Source organism: Oncorhynchus clarkii, chromosome 27 (assembly GCF_045791955.1).
Source record: "Oncorhynchus clarkii lewisi isolate Uvic-CL-2024 chromosome 27, UVic_Ocla_1.0, whole genome shotgun sequence".
Taxonomy (NCBI): domain Eukaryota; kingdom Metazoa; phylum Chordata; class Actinopteri; order Salmoniformes; family Salmonidae; genus Oncorhynchus; species Oncorhynchus clarkii.
The window spans coordinates 30515011-30528625 of record NC_092173.1 but is presented as its reverse complement, the minus strand read 5'-3'; the positions used below and the strand labels follow the sequence as shown (position 1 = coordinate 30528625).

Below are 13615 nucleotides of genomic sequence, written 5' to 3'. Positions count from 1 at the left end.
ATAAAGGCCTGATTTGTCGAGTGCTGCAGAGATGGTTGTCCTTCTAGAAGGTTCTTCCATCTCCACAGATAAACTCTGGAGCTCTGACCAGGGTGACCATCGGGTTCTTGGTCACCTCCCTGACCAAGACCCTTCTCCCGATCGCTCAGTTTGGCCGAGCGGCCAGCTCTAGGAAGTCTTGATGGTTCCAAACTTCTTCCATTTAGGAATGATGGAGGCCACTGTGTTCTTGGGGACCTTCAATGCTGCAGACATTTTTTGGTACCCTTCCCCAGATCTGTGACTCGACACAATCCTGTCTCGGGGGGCTACGTACAATTCCTTCGACCTCATGACTTGGTTTTTACTCTGACAACTGTGGCACCTTATATAGACAGGTGTGTGCCTTTCCAAATAATGTCCAATCAACTTAATTTACCACTGGTGGACCCCAATTAAGTTGTAGAAATATCTCAAGGATGATCAATGGAAACAGGATGCACGTGAGCTCAATTTCAAGTCTCATAGCAAAGGGTCTGAATACTTATGTAAATAAGGTATTTCTGTTTTTAATACATTTGCTAAAATTTCTAAAAAACTGTATTTGCTTTATCATTATGGGGTATTGTGTGTAGATTGATGAGAATATATATATTTTAAAATCATTTTAGAATAAGACGTAACATGGAAAAAGTTGAGGGGTCTGAATACTTTCCGAAGGCACTGTATCTATGAAATATGTCAGTAATACACATTTTTATATTAAAAAAAAGTGTGGTCTTACCCAGAGTTCTTCTCTTTGAGCCAGTTAAGTAGCGCATCCTTGTTGAAGGCTGCGGCGGCCGCCACGTTGCTGCTGGTCAGCTGGATGTTGGCGATGGTATCCGCCGACGACACCACCTCGATCAGCCCTGACCGGTCCCCAGTTGCTAGGCAACCGTAAGGTACAATTCTGCACAGACACGAGGAAACATTTTGTTCCAATTAATCATCATAAACACCATTGAGATGCATCCTATAATTCCCCCCTGCTCTGTCTTGACACACGACCAGAATGTACGCATGATTACGCTCCAAACACCACATCACAGCGGTTTCATTATCCTCACCATTATCATCCTCTCTGCAGAACTCCCTCCCTCTCCTCTCCTCTCTGAACCCTTGTCCCTGTAACCTAAAGGCCTGCCCCCAAGCTCAACTGTCAAAACAATCCCACACACTGCTCGGCTCCAGATGTGTGTGTCTGTGTGTGTTAGAGTATGAGAGCGAGCGCTAGTGTGTGTGGATTTGATTAGGATGAGAAGCAGGGTAGTGTGTGTGTGATGCTGGGGATATGGATGTGGGGGGTTAGAGGTCAGGCTAGCAGGGGGTGATTTAGGGTCCCCCCCCAACACAGCTTCCTCTTCCCCACAGAGAGCAGGAACAAACAAGCCTGACTGACAGAGTCCGCCTGAGGAAACACACACACACACACACACACACACACATCTCTTATCATATTAATATACACACCTGAGGTCCAGATTGGCCTCCTTCCATAGCAGGTCCATCAACCTCAAGATCTGCAGTGTCAACATGTCTTGTCTCAGGTCTGGACCGAGGTAGAGAGAAACACAATTACAGTCTTTCATTCATCCTTCCATCTTCTTTCACCTTCCATATTACACATCCCTCCATCTTGACCTCACTATTCTTCCCTCTCACTCTCCTCCACTCCCTCTCTCCCCCTGAACTTTAGTGATCTTACTTTTCCTCTGTTAGAGCCACCTCCCTCCCTCAGCCCTCGTACCGTCTCCGTTCTTGAAGATGATTCCCAGGGTGTCTCCCCCCAGAAGCTTGTTGTTGTAGACGATCCACAGAGGCTTCATCTTCGAGTCCATGTACCGACACTTCTCCACACTGGCAAGGGGGAGGAGGGGAAAGAGCAGGGAGGGGCGAGACAAATGAAAAGAGAAGAACAAGAAAAATAAAAAATGAATCGAATCAGTCATCCAACCACATCCACTCCCAGATCACCCTCTCCACTCCCCTCTAACCTCTCCCCCCTGACCCTTACTTGATTCCAGAGAGCAGGACACTGGGGTTGAGAGGGGAGTGCAGGTCAGAGAGGGTCTCTGTGTAGCCACTCTGTCTCAGACAAGTCATCATGGCCTCTTTGGTGAGCATGGCCTCCTTGGTCTTACTGCGTGCGTTCTTGATGGTGCCCAGCTTGATCAGCTCGTTCACAGACTTCAGCTTGCTGAGAGCCTCCACCTAGATGGAGAGAGGGGGTGTAATGTTGTTACAACGTGATGTAATAATGAAATAATGATTCAATTATACCACGGATGTATGCGGTATTTATGCACTATAATGCAATTGCCTTCCAAATATGACAAGGATGCTACGCATGACAGCATGGTCTTCCCGAAACATCCCACAGTGTGGTAGCTAACTCCAAAACAGGAAGGAGATGGGGATGGACAGTGATGGACAGGAAGTGGGAGGAAGCTGCCAACAGTGCGGATGTCTGGGCTAATACAGTAGAGGTCAGAGGTTAGAGGTCAGGCTGCTGTCATCTGACTTCTTTATAAATAACCCCATTCTGAACTGACAGAGGAAACTATAGAATTATAGGTGGTGACAGAAATAGATGTACTGTAGTGATTAACTCATGACTTAAGGTTGGAGTCAGGACGTGTGTGTTGGGGTCCTACCTGTTTCTTCAGGACCTCAATGTGAGGGATGCTGCCGCGACAGTAGGCCTCGAGGATGAGAGAGAACTGGACAGAGACGGCTGGCATGTGCATCTCTGACCTGCAGGGGGCAGCAAAGTCACCCTAGTTACTCATACCTGGGGTTGGTCAACATACTTCACCTCACTGAAGTTATACCATGAAAGAAATACAGCCTATATCTCTGAAAATGCATTTTTGTTCTTTGCACACATGCCCTCTCTTGCTTTTTCATGTACACAAGTCTCTCTCGCTCACCTGAGATGCCAGAAGAGGAAGTGTCCTATGTTGCGGTTGCACTGAGCTCTGTTCAACAGGAATCGGGTGAGCGCACAGTCATAGTAGGGTTCATAACGTAACACCTGGACCAGCTGGAGCAGGTACTGAGACAACTCCTCATCACTGGGGGGGGGGGAGGAATATGAAGTAGGAAGAGGGGGAGAGGAGGGAGAGAGGTAGTGAGTAAGTCATTACAACAGTAAGTGAACTAGGAATACGTATGTGCGAGTGTGTGTGGAGTACCTCATATCCCTCAGGCAGCCCACAGCGTACTCTCTGACGTACTGGTCTGGATAGTTAAAGTCGAGCAGCTCCAGAGCGTCCCTGGGACTCAGCTTGGGCCAGATCTGCAGCAAGGCCTGGAGCTGGGAGAGAGAGATATAGAGATCCTTCACTATGCTTTATAACCAATACAGGAGCACAGCAGATCTTTGAAGGGGACTGATGAGGGAAATAGTGGTATGCGCTAGGGGTCCATTTAGGATCTGACCATTGAGGCACACTCAGACAACATTTTCATCAGACTGGAATGAATAGAATAGTTCTTGCAATTGAGAAGGAATTGATTGTGTTAAAAAACACTGTCAATACACAGGCTAGGTTCATCTGGCACAGTATGAAAAGGTATGCACTCACTACTGTAAGTTGCTCTGGATAAGAGTTCTGCTAAATGACAACATGTAAATAAATGTATGTACCTGGGCCATGTCCTCATGTTTGCTCCATTTGACGGAGAGCAGCAGTTTGGGCAGTGACTGGGGGAAGTTCTCCATGCAGTCGTAGCGTAGTGTCCAGATGAGGTCCTTTTCGTTCTCACACAGCTGGGACAGAGGGTCCCTCTCCATGATCTCCTTCAGCTCAATGTGGAACTTCTTACCGCCTCGGCCCTGAGGGGAAACAGCAGTGGTGGTCAGTCGCCACTAGGTGGCAGCAAAGGGTAAGAAATCACACTATGTAAAGAGGAGTAGCAAGGGGTGTGCGCTAAAGGTAGAAGTTAAAATGTAATCAGAGAACACTGCAAGTAATCCCCATTAGAGGGATAAAAATAGATCTGTACTTGCACACACGTTTGATTGCTTTATGGATCCACAAGAAACATTGTTATCCAACACACAGAATAAGAGCTTGAAGCTTGAGACAGCAAGAAAACCTCCAACCTCCATCATACACCCCCTACCCCCTTGCAATGGGCATGTTTTGGCAAGCCCCCTGCTTCACATAGTGTTACATAACCATCTGTGTCCTGTCCCACAGGGTCTTTATGAGGGTTGATGTGTGTGTGTGTGTGTGTGTGTGTGTGTATACACAGTACCAGTCAAAAGTTTGGACACACCTACTCATTGTTTTTTCTTTATTTAGACTATTTTCTACATTGTAGAATAATAGTGAAGACATCAAACTATGAAATAAAATTTGGAATCATTCAGTAACCAAAAAAGTTGAAAAAAATCCAAATGTATTTGAGATTCTTCAAAGTAGCCACCCTTTGACTTGATGACAGATTTGCACACTTTTGGCATTCTCTCAACCAGCTTCACCTGGAATACTTTTCCAACAGTCTTGAAGGAGTTCCCACACATGCTGAGCACTTGTTGGCTGCTTTCCCTTCACTCTGCCGTCCAACTCATCCCAAACCATCTCAATTGGGTTGAGGTCAGGTGATTGTGGAGGCTAGGTTATCTGATGCAGCACTCCATCACTCTCCTTGATCAAATAGCCCTTACACAGCCTGGAGGTGTGTTGGGTCATTGCTCTGTTGAAAAACAAATGATAGTCCCACTAAGCGCAAATCAGATGGGAAGGCTGTAGAATGCTGTGGTAGCCATGCTGATTAAGTGTGCCTTGAATTCTAAATAAATCACAGACAGTGTCACCGGCAAAGCACCCTCACCTCCATGAGTCACGGTGGGAACCACACATGTGGAGATCATTCGTTTATCTACTCTGCCTCACAAAGACACGGCGGTTGGAACCAGAAATCTCAAATTTGGACTCATCAGACTTCCACTGGTCTAATGTCCATTGCTCATGTTTCTTGGCCCAAGCAAGTCTCTTCTTCTTATTGGTGTCCTTAGTAGTGGTTTCTTTGCAGCAATTTGACCATGAAGGCCTGATTCACACAGTCTCCTCTGAATAGTTGATGTTGAGACGTGTCTGTTACTTGAACTCTGAAGCATTTATTTGGGGGTAACTCTGGGTCTTCCTTTCCTGTGGCGGTCCTCATGAGAACTAGTTTCATCATAGCATGATAGTATTTGCGACTGCACTTGAAAAATCATTCAAAGTGCTTGACATTTTCCAGATAGACTGACCTTCATGTCTTAAAGTAATGATGGACTGTTTCTCTTTGCTTATTTGAGCTGTTCTTGCCATAATATGGACTTGGTGTATTACCAAATATACCACCCATATCTTGTCACAACACAACTTATTGGCTGAAGCGCATTAACAAGGAGAGACATTCCCCAAATTAACTTTTAACAAGGCACACTTGTTAATTGAAATGCATTCCATGTGACTACCTCATGAAGCTGGTTGAGAAAATGGCAAGAGTTTACAAAGCTGTCATCAAGGCAAAGGCTGGCTACTTTGAAGAATGTCAAATATAAATATAGTTTTTCACACTTTTTTGGTTGCTACATGATTCTATATGTGCTATTTCATAGTTTGAGGTCTTCACTATGATTCTACAATGTAGAAAATAGTAAAATCAAAGAAAAACTATTGAATGAGTAGGTGTGTCCAAACTTCTGACTGGTTCTATATGTGTGTATGTATGTGTGTATGTATGTATGTGTGTGTGTGTGTGTGTGTGTAACAGCAGGGCTGATCTTAGCCTCGGAGAGACGCATTGTGGCAGTGCACCATCCTGCCAATATCATCCTGGATCAGAATCAGGACTGACTGGGTTGCCCTGGAAACCAGTCACAGCAATATCCTCCCTCCCCTCTGACACATTTGGTGTCTGTATTTCTGTCCTAGAAATGCCTGCTGCTCTGGATTAGAAGGAGTGCTTGTGTGTGATGGAAGGAATGCGTAGATGTTTAAGAGTGTTTGTGTGTGTTTGAGTGGTTGGAACTCACGACAGTACCATGGTCGAGCAATCGCTTGACCCAGCGATTTCTGCAGCTTTCTCCAGAATCTGCAGGAGTAGATCACACACATCCATATCAGTGGTAGAAATACTTCATAACTACAACCATGTTTGAATACAGCAATGTGTGCGTGTCCTCACCTTGTCGAAGGGGGGGAATAGGATGGGGTGAGGGTTGTAGTCAGGGAGGTGGATGTGGAGTGCTGTAGAATTCTCAGTGTACGGGTTGGTCTGGATGGTTCCTATGGGGTTCAGCATCTCTTCAAGTTCATCTGGGGGACACAGAAAAATCACTCAAAAGCTAATATTTTGTGTATAAGTATGTAGGTGAGTTGTGTGTGTGTAGGTGTGAGCGTGTATAGGTTAATTAAAGTGTTTGTAAAGTACATGAAGGTGTGTGTATAGGTTAATTAAAGTGTTTGTAAAGTACATGAAGGTGTGTGTATAGGTTAATTAAAGTGTTTGTAAAGTACATGAAGGTGTGTGTATAGGTTAATTAAAGTGTTTGTAAAGTACATGAAGGTGTGTGTATAGGTTAATTAAAGTGTTTGTTAAGCACATGAAGGTGTGTGTATAGGTTAATTAAAGTGTTTGTTAAGCACATGAAGGTGTGTGTATAGGTTAATTAAAGTGTTTGTAAAGTACATGAAGGTGTGTGTATAGGTTAATTAAAGTGTTTGTAAAGTACATGAAGGTGTGTGTATAGGTTAATTAAAGTGTTTGTAAAGTACATGAAGGTGTGTGTATAGGTTAATTAAAGTGTTTGTAAAGTACATGAAGGTGTGTGTATAGGTTAATTAAAGTGTTTGTAAAGTACATGAAGGTGTGTGTATAGGTTAATTAAAGTGTTTGTAAAGTACATGAAGGTGTGTGTATAGGTTAATTCAAGTGTTTGTAAAGTACATGAAGGTGTGTGTATAGGTTAATTAAAGTGTTTGTAAAGTACATGAAGGTGTGTGTATAGGTTCATTAAAGTGTTTGTAAAGTACATGAAGGTGTGTGTATAGGTTCATTAAAGTGTTTGTAAAGTACATGAAGGTGTGTGTATAGGTTCATTAAAGTGTTTGTAAAGTACATGAAGGTGTGTGTATAGGTTCATTAAAGTGTTTGTAAAGTACATGAAGGTGTGTGTATAGGTTAATTAAAGTGTTTGTAAAGTACATGAAGGTGTGTGTATAGGTTCATTAAAGTGTTTGTAAAGTACATGAAGGTGTGTGTATAGGTTCATTAAAGTGTTTGTAAAGTACATGAAGGTGTGTGTATAGGTTCATTAAAGTGTTTGTAAAGTACATGAAGGTGTGTGTATAGGTTCATTAAAGTGTTTGTAAAGTACATGAAGGTGTGTGTATAGGTTCATTAAAGTGTTTGTAAAGTACATGAAGGTGTGTGTATAGGTTCATTAAAGTGTTTGTAAAGTACATGAAGGTGTGTGTATAGGTTCATTAAAGTGTTTGTAAAGTACATGAAGGTGTGTGTATAGGTTCATTAAAGTGTTTGTAAAGTACATGAAGGTGTGTGTATAGGTTCATTAAAGTGTTTGTAAAGTACATGAAGGTGTGTGTATAGGTTCATTAAAGTGTTTGTAAAGTACATGAAGGTGTGTGTATAGGTTCATTAAAGTGTTTGTAAAGCACATGAAGGTGTGTGTATAGGTTAATTAAAGTGTTTGTAAAGTGCATGAAGGTGTGTGTGTGTGTGTGTGTGTGTGTGTGTGTTCACCAGGAAAGGAAGACCAGCTGTGAAGGATGATATCTCCAGTCTTCAGCTGTCCTTTATAGTCAAACACCATGGTGTTCACCCAGGCTACAGGGTAGTGCTGCAGAGAGACAGAGAGAGAGAGACACAGAGAGACAGAGAGAGAGAGAGATAGAGAGACAGAGACACAGAGAGACAGAGAGAGACAGAGACAGAGACAGAGAGAGAGAGAGAGAGAGACAGAGACAGAGACAGAGAGAGAGAGAGACAGAGACACAGAGAGACACAGAGAGAGACAGAGAGAGACAGAGACAGAGAGAGACAGAGAGAGAGAGAGAGACAGAGACAGAGAGAGACAGAGAGAGAGAGAGAGACAGAGAGAGACAGAGAGCGAGACAGAGCGAGAGAGACAGAGCGAGAGAGACCGAGAGAGAGAGAGACAGCAAGCACGAGAGAGGGGACAGAGATGCATATTAAATGTCTCTGTGTGTGTGTGTGTGTGTGAGTATGCCTGTGCTTTGTGTGTGACATACCACTTTGCCAGCTTTGCGGATGGTCTGGTACTTGTTGATGTGGGCGTTCTTGGTGGACTTCTGCTTCTTAACCTTGTCCATGACGGCATAGACGGCGAAGCAGAGGCGGGCCATGCGCGGCAGGTCGCTCACAGTGATGTCGAACTCTAGCGTGCGGTTCCACACGTGTTCCGAGCGTCCACTGCTCTCGCTGCTCACCGCCGGCTTGCATAACAACTCTGTGCCGTGGAACAAGCCTGCACGCACCTGGACCTGGGGGGGCGACAAGGGGTTCACCATAATACGGTGATCGTGAGAGATAACAGTGTTCTACTGAATATGGGTATAAATACATCCTAGTGCAAACACCAAAGATGCAACAAAAATTCCAGGTTTGCAAGTTCACATCATCAGTGGTTACCTTGGCGGTCTCCTCAGCGTTCACCTTGCTGCCTTTGATTAGGACAATCTTAAACGGGCTGGACACCTCCCATACACACGTATTCACTTGCTACAAAGAGAGAAGAGAAGAGGAACAGAGGAAAGAGAAGAAGAGGAACAGAGGAAAGAGAAGAAGAGGAACAGAGGAAAGAGAAGAGGAACAGAGGAAAGAGCAGAGAAGGAACAGAGGGGGAGGAAAGAAGGAGAGGAATAGATGGACGAGGAAAGAGAAGAGAAGGAGAGGAACAGAGGAAAGAGAAGGAGAGGAACAGAGGAAAGATAAGGAGAGGAAAGAGGAACAGAGGAAAGAGAAGGAGAGGAACAGAGGGAAGAGGAACAGAGGAAAGAGGAACAGAGGAAAGAGGAACAGAGGAAAGAGAAGGAGAGGAACAGAGGGAAGAGAAGAGAAGGAGAGGAACAGAGGGAAGAGAAGAGAAGGAGAGGAACAGAGGAAAGATAAGGAGAGGAACAGAGGAAAGATAAGGAGAGGAACAGAGGAAAGATAAGGAGAGGACAGAGGAAAGAGGAACAGAGGAAAGAGAAGGAGAGGAACAGAGGGAAGAGGAACAGAGGAAAGAGGAACAGAGGAAAGAGGAACAGAGGAAAGAGGAACAGAGGAAAGAGAAGGAGAGGAACAGAGGGAAGAGGAACAGAGGAAAGAGGAACAGAGGAAAGAGGAACAGAGGAAAGAGAAGGAGAGGAACAGAGGGAAGAGAAGAGAAGGAGAGGAACAGAGGAAAGATAAGGAGAGGAACAGAGGAAAGATAAGGAGAGGACAGAGGAAAGAGGAACAGAGGAAAGAGAAGGAGAGGAACAGAGGGAAGAGGAACAGAGGAAAGAGGAACAGAGGAAAGAGGAACAGAGGAACAGAGGGAAGAGGAACAGAGGGAAGAGAAGGAGAGGAACAGAGGGAAGAGGAGGAGAGGAACAGAGGGAAGAGGAGGAACAGAGGGAAGAGAAGGAGAGGAACAGAGGGAAGAGGAACAGAGGGAAGAGAAGGAGAGGAACAGAGAGAAGAGGAGAGGAACAGAGGGAAGAGGAGAAGAACAGAGGGAAGGGGAGAAGAACAGAGGGAAGGGGAGAAGAACAGAGGGAAGGGGAGAAGAACAGAGGGAAGGGGAGAGGAACAGAGGAAAGATAAGGAGAGGACAGAGGAAAGAGGAACAGAGGAAAGAGAAGGAGAGGAACAGAGGGAAGAGGAACAGAGGAAAGAGGAACAGAGGAAAGAGGAACAGAGGAACAGAGGGAAGAGGAACAGAGGGAAGAGAAGGAGAGGAACAGAGGGAAGAGGAGGAGAGGAACAGAGGGAAGAGGAGGAGAGGAACAGAGGGAAGAGGAGGAACAGAGGGAAGAGAAGGAGAGGAACAGAGGGAAGAGGAACAGAGGGAAGAGAAGGAGAGGAACAGAGAGAAGAGGAGAGGAACAGAGGGAAGAGGAGAAGAACAGAGGGAAGGGGAGAAGAACAGAGGGAAGGGGAGAAGAACAGAGGGAAGGGGAGAAGAACAGAGGGAAGGGGAGAAGAACAGAGGGAAGGGGAGAGGAACAGAGGAAAGATAAGGAGAGGAACAGAGGAAAGATAAGGAGAGGACAGAGGAAAGAGGAACAGAGGAAAGAGAAGGAGAGGAACAGAGGGAAGAGGAACAGAGGAAAGAGGAACAGAGGAAAGAGAAGGAGAGGAAGAGAGGGAAGAGGAACAGAGGGAAGAGGAACAGAGCAGAGGGAAGAGGAGGAACAGAGGAAAGAGAAGGAGAGGAACAGAGGGAAGAGGAACAGAGGGAAGAGGAACAGAGGGAAGAGGAGAGGAACAGAGGGAAAAGGAGAAGAACAGAGGGAAGGGGAGAAGAACAGAGGGAAGGGGAGAAGAACAGAGGGAAGGGGAGAAGAACAGAGGGAAGGGGAGAAGAACAGAGGGAAGGGGAGAAGAACAGAGGGAAGGGGAGAAGAACAGAGGGAAGGGGAGAAGAACAGAGGGAAGGGGAGAGGAACAGAGGGAAGGGGAGAGGAACAGAGGGAAGAGGAGAGGAACAGAGGGAAGGGGAGAGGAACAGAGGGAAGAGGAGAAGAACAGAGGGAAGGGGAGAGGAACAGAGGGAAGGGGAGAGGAACAGAGGGAAGGGAAGGAGAGGAACAGAGGGAAGGGAAGGAGAGGAACAGAGGGAAGAGGAACAGAGGGAAGAGGAACAGAGGAAAGGGAAGGAGAGGAACAGAGGGAAGAGGAGGAGAGGAACAGAGGACAGAGAAGGAGAGGAACAGAGGACAGAGAAGAAAAGGAACAGAGGACAGAGAAGAGGAACAGAGGACAGAGAAGAGGAACAGAGGGAAGAGGAACAGAGGACAGAGAATAAAATGAACAGAGGACAGAGAAGGAGAGGAACAGAGGGAAGAGAAGGAGAGGAACAGAGGACAGAGAAGGAGAGGAACAGAGGACAGAGAAGGAGAGGAACAGAGAAGGAGAGGTACAGAGAAGGAGAGGAACAGAGAAGGAGAGGAACAGAGAAGGAGAGGTACAGAGAAGGAGAGGAACAGAGAAGGAGAGGTACAGAGAAGGAGAGGACAGAGAAGAGGAACAGAGGACAGAGGAGAGGAACAGAGGGAAGAGGAGAGGGACAGAGGGAAGAGGAGAGGAACAGAGGGAAGAGGAGAGGAACAGAGGGAAGAGGAGAGGAACAGAGGGAAGAGGAGAGGAACAGAGGGAAGAGGAGGGGAACAGAGGGAAGAAGAGAGGAACAGAGGGGGAGGAGGGAAGAGCGAGGAGAGAAATATTTTCATGAGTACGCAAGGAGAACATAATTTACTGTAGGAATAACACACACACTGAAGGTTGGGCGAGTCAAACTGTTGTCAAGCAGAGTAGATTTACGAGGGTCAGCACAGCAGGAAAAACACTCCACATGACTGGCCCTCAGCTACAGCCCACAAACATGAATAAGCAGCACACTTCCTGCTGTCCACTAGCTCTCTCTCTCTCTCTGTGTGTGTGTGTGTGTGTGTAAAGAACATTTTGTTTTTGTAAGTGTAAACGAGTGCGTTTTTGAATGCAAAAATGTGTACTGTATGTCAGTGTTTGTGCATTTAGGTCAGTGTCTATGTGACAGAGGAGTGCATGTATATACAGTACACCACCACAAGAACAGCCTGTCCTTCTCTCAACCTCTCCTCACTACCTAGAACAAAGCTCTACTGGAGAGCTGCTGGGTAAACAGGCTTGTTGTGCTTGAAGCCCTACTCACTTCTCCTTCTGTCAAGCGACCAACTACCACAAGACATCACTGTTTGACCGCCATCTTTCTTCTTTTCAGATCAGTGCATATGCAGTCTTGTTGATGTTGACATTTAGTTGTGATGATTGACATTTGAAGTGCTAATGATTGTCAGGTGTGTCATTTACTGTTAGATGTCACCTGTCACCGTGGGACGTAGTCGTCATGGTACTGTGCAATTAAGCCCTAATGAGCAATTCAACTGCACCTGACCTTTAGGACCAGGCGAAACGCACGCACACACACACACACGCACGCACACGCACACACGACACAGAGAAAGAGTGGAACTGACCGAGGGTCCCCTCCTCTTGGGGGGCAGGGGTAAGGGGGGGTTGGAGCTCTTTCGGTTGACTACAGCTCCGATGGCCGAGATCTCCTTCTCGAACATGGCCTGGACTGTGCTGACCTGGACCAGGGTCAGGTGGGGACACTCCTTAGCCTGAAGACAAGCTTTGATGTACTGGGACAGAGAAGAGAGGAGTTAATACAGAGTACCATTCTTTATGCCGTCTGTATCCAAATGTACATTTTAGGGTTGAGTGCCTTGCTAGATTTTGACCTAGTCGGCTCGGGGAATTGGAACCAGAAACCTTTCGGTTACTGGCCCAACGCTCTTAACCGCTAGGCTACCTGCCACCTCTTACAAATGTGAATGGCGCTCACACCCAAACACCACACACCCACACACCCAAACACCACACACCCAAACACCACACACCCAAACACCACACACCACACAACCAAACCCACACACCCAAACACCACACACCCAAACCCAAACACCACACACCCACACACCACACAACCAAACCCACACACCCAAACACCACACCCACACAGAGAGACATCACACAAGTCCATATGTTCTGAGGAGAGGACAGAAGAGGGAGAGTACACACACTGAGGGATGAGAGGTCAAAGAGAGGAAATCAGACAGATGGAAGGTAACCCACATCTAATGTATAGACATGACCTATGTAGATCAGATGGTTCCTGGTTCTAAACACTTTTCAGTGAACGAGAGTAAATGGGTCCGGACCCATTTCTGCAGGGCGTAATGGTCAGAGTCTGCTTCATCACATGCACACACACACATGCACACACACTCATACACATATGGATTCAGTCATACACACCTACCAGGTTTGAGAGTAACAGTAATGTGTTCGAGGAACACAGTGTTATTAATGAGGCGTTATTAGGACATCAGTCAAATTACTGTTTCTGGATCACTGAGTCTTGTTTATGGCTAAACACAAGGAGTTCTCTTTCAAGTTTTCGTTTCGGTATTCCACTTATGGAATACGTCCCCAGCGTATACGTCCCCAGCGTATTCGTCCCCAGCGTATTCGTCCCCAGCGTATTCGTCCCCAGCGTATTCGTCCCCAGCGTATTCGTCAGAAGCCTTTACAACACTACCCCAGCCATGATTGAGCAGCGTCTGAGCCATTCAAACACATCTTCTCGCTTTTCATCAGAAAGTTTACCTCGACACAACTGCATTTTCCAGAACTAGCTAAACTGTCCACCGATGTGAGCTTACAATTCGCTCGCCAGGCTCTATTCTCAGGACTGAGCGGTGGTGACAATTTTCCTTTTCCTTCACCATAGTTAGAGGAAAATGATTATTACATACAA

The 13615-nt window shown here is 46.0% G+C and overlaps 1 protein-coding gene across 3 annotated transcripts in view; it reads right to left on the bottom strand.

Moving 5' to 3' along the window:
• Positions 1–13615, bottom strand: part of LOC139385608 (phosphatidylinositol 4,5-bisphosphate 3-kinase catalytic subunit beta isoform-like) — a 79810-nt gene that overhangs the window by 4145 nt on the left and 62050 nt on the right. For all 3 annotated transcript variants that reach the window (XR_011628975.1, XM_071130815.1, XM_071130816.1), the window contains 14 exons: positions 12270–12437; positions 8695–8784; positions 8295–8546; positions 7786–7882; positions 6208–6338; positions 6064–6114; positions 3671–3859; positions 3216–3337; positions 2952–3095; positions 2676–2775; positions 2036–2232; positions 1769–1878; positions 1492–1570; positions 764–931 (listed from right to left, as the gene is read on the bottom strand). Coding sequence is in view for 2 of the 3 variants with exons in the window: in XM_071130815.1 (XP_070986916.1) it covers positions 764–931; positions 1492–1570; positions 1769–1878; positions 2036–2232; positions 2676–2775; positions 2952–3095; positions 3216–3337; positions 3671–3859; positions 6064–6114; positions 6208–6338; positions 7786–7882; positions 8295–8546; positions 8695–8784; positions 12270–12437 (1898 nt within the window). In the remaining variant the exon portion in view is untranslated. The remainder of the gene's footprint in view (positions 1–763; positions 932–1491; positions 1571–1768; positions 1879–2035; positions 2233–2675; positions 2776–2951; positions 3096–3215; positions 3338–3670; positions 3860–6063; positions 6115–6207; positions 6339–7785; positions 7883–8294; positions 8547–8694; positions 8785–12269; positions 12438–13615) is intronic.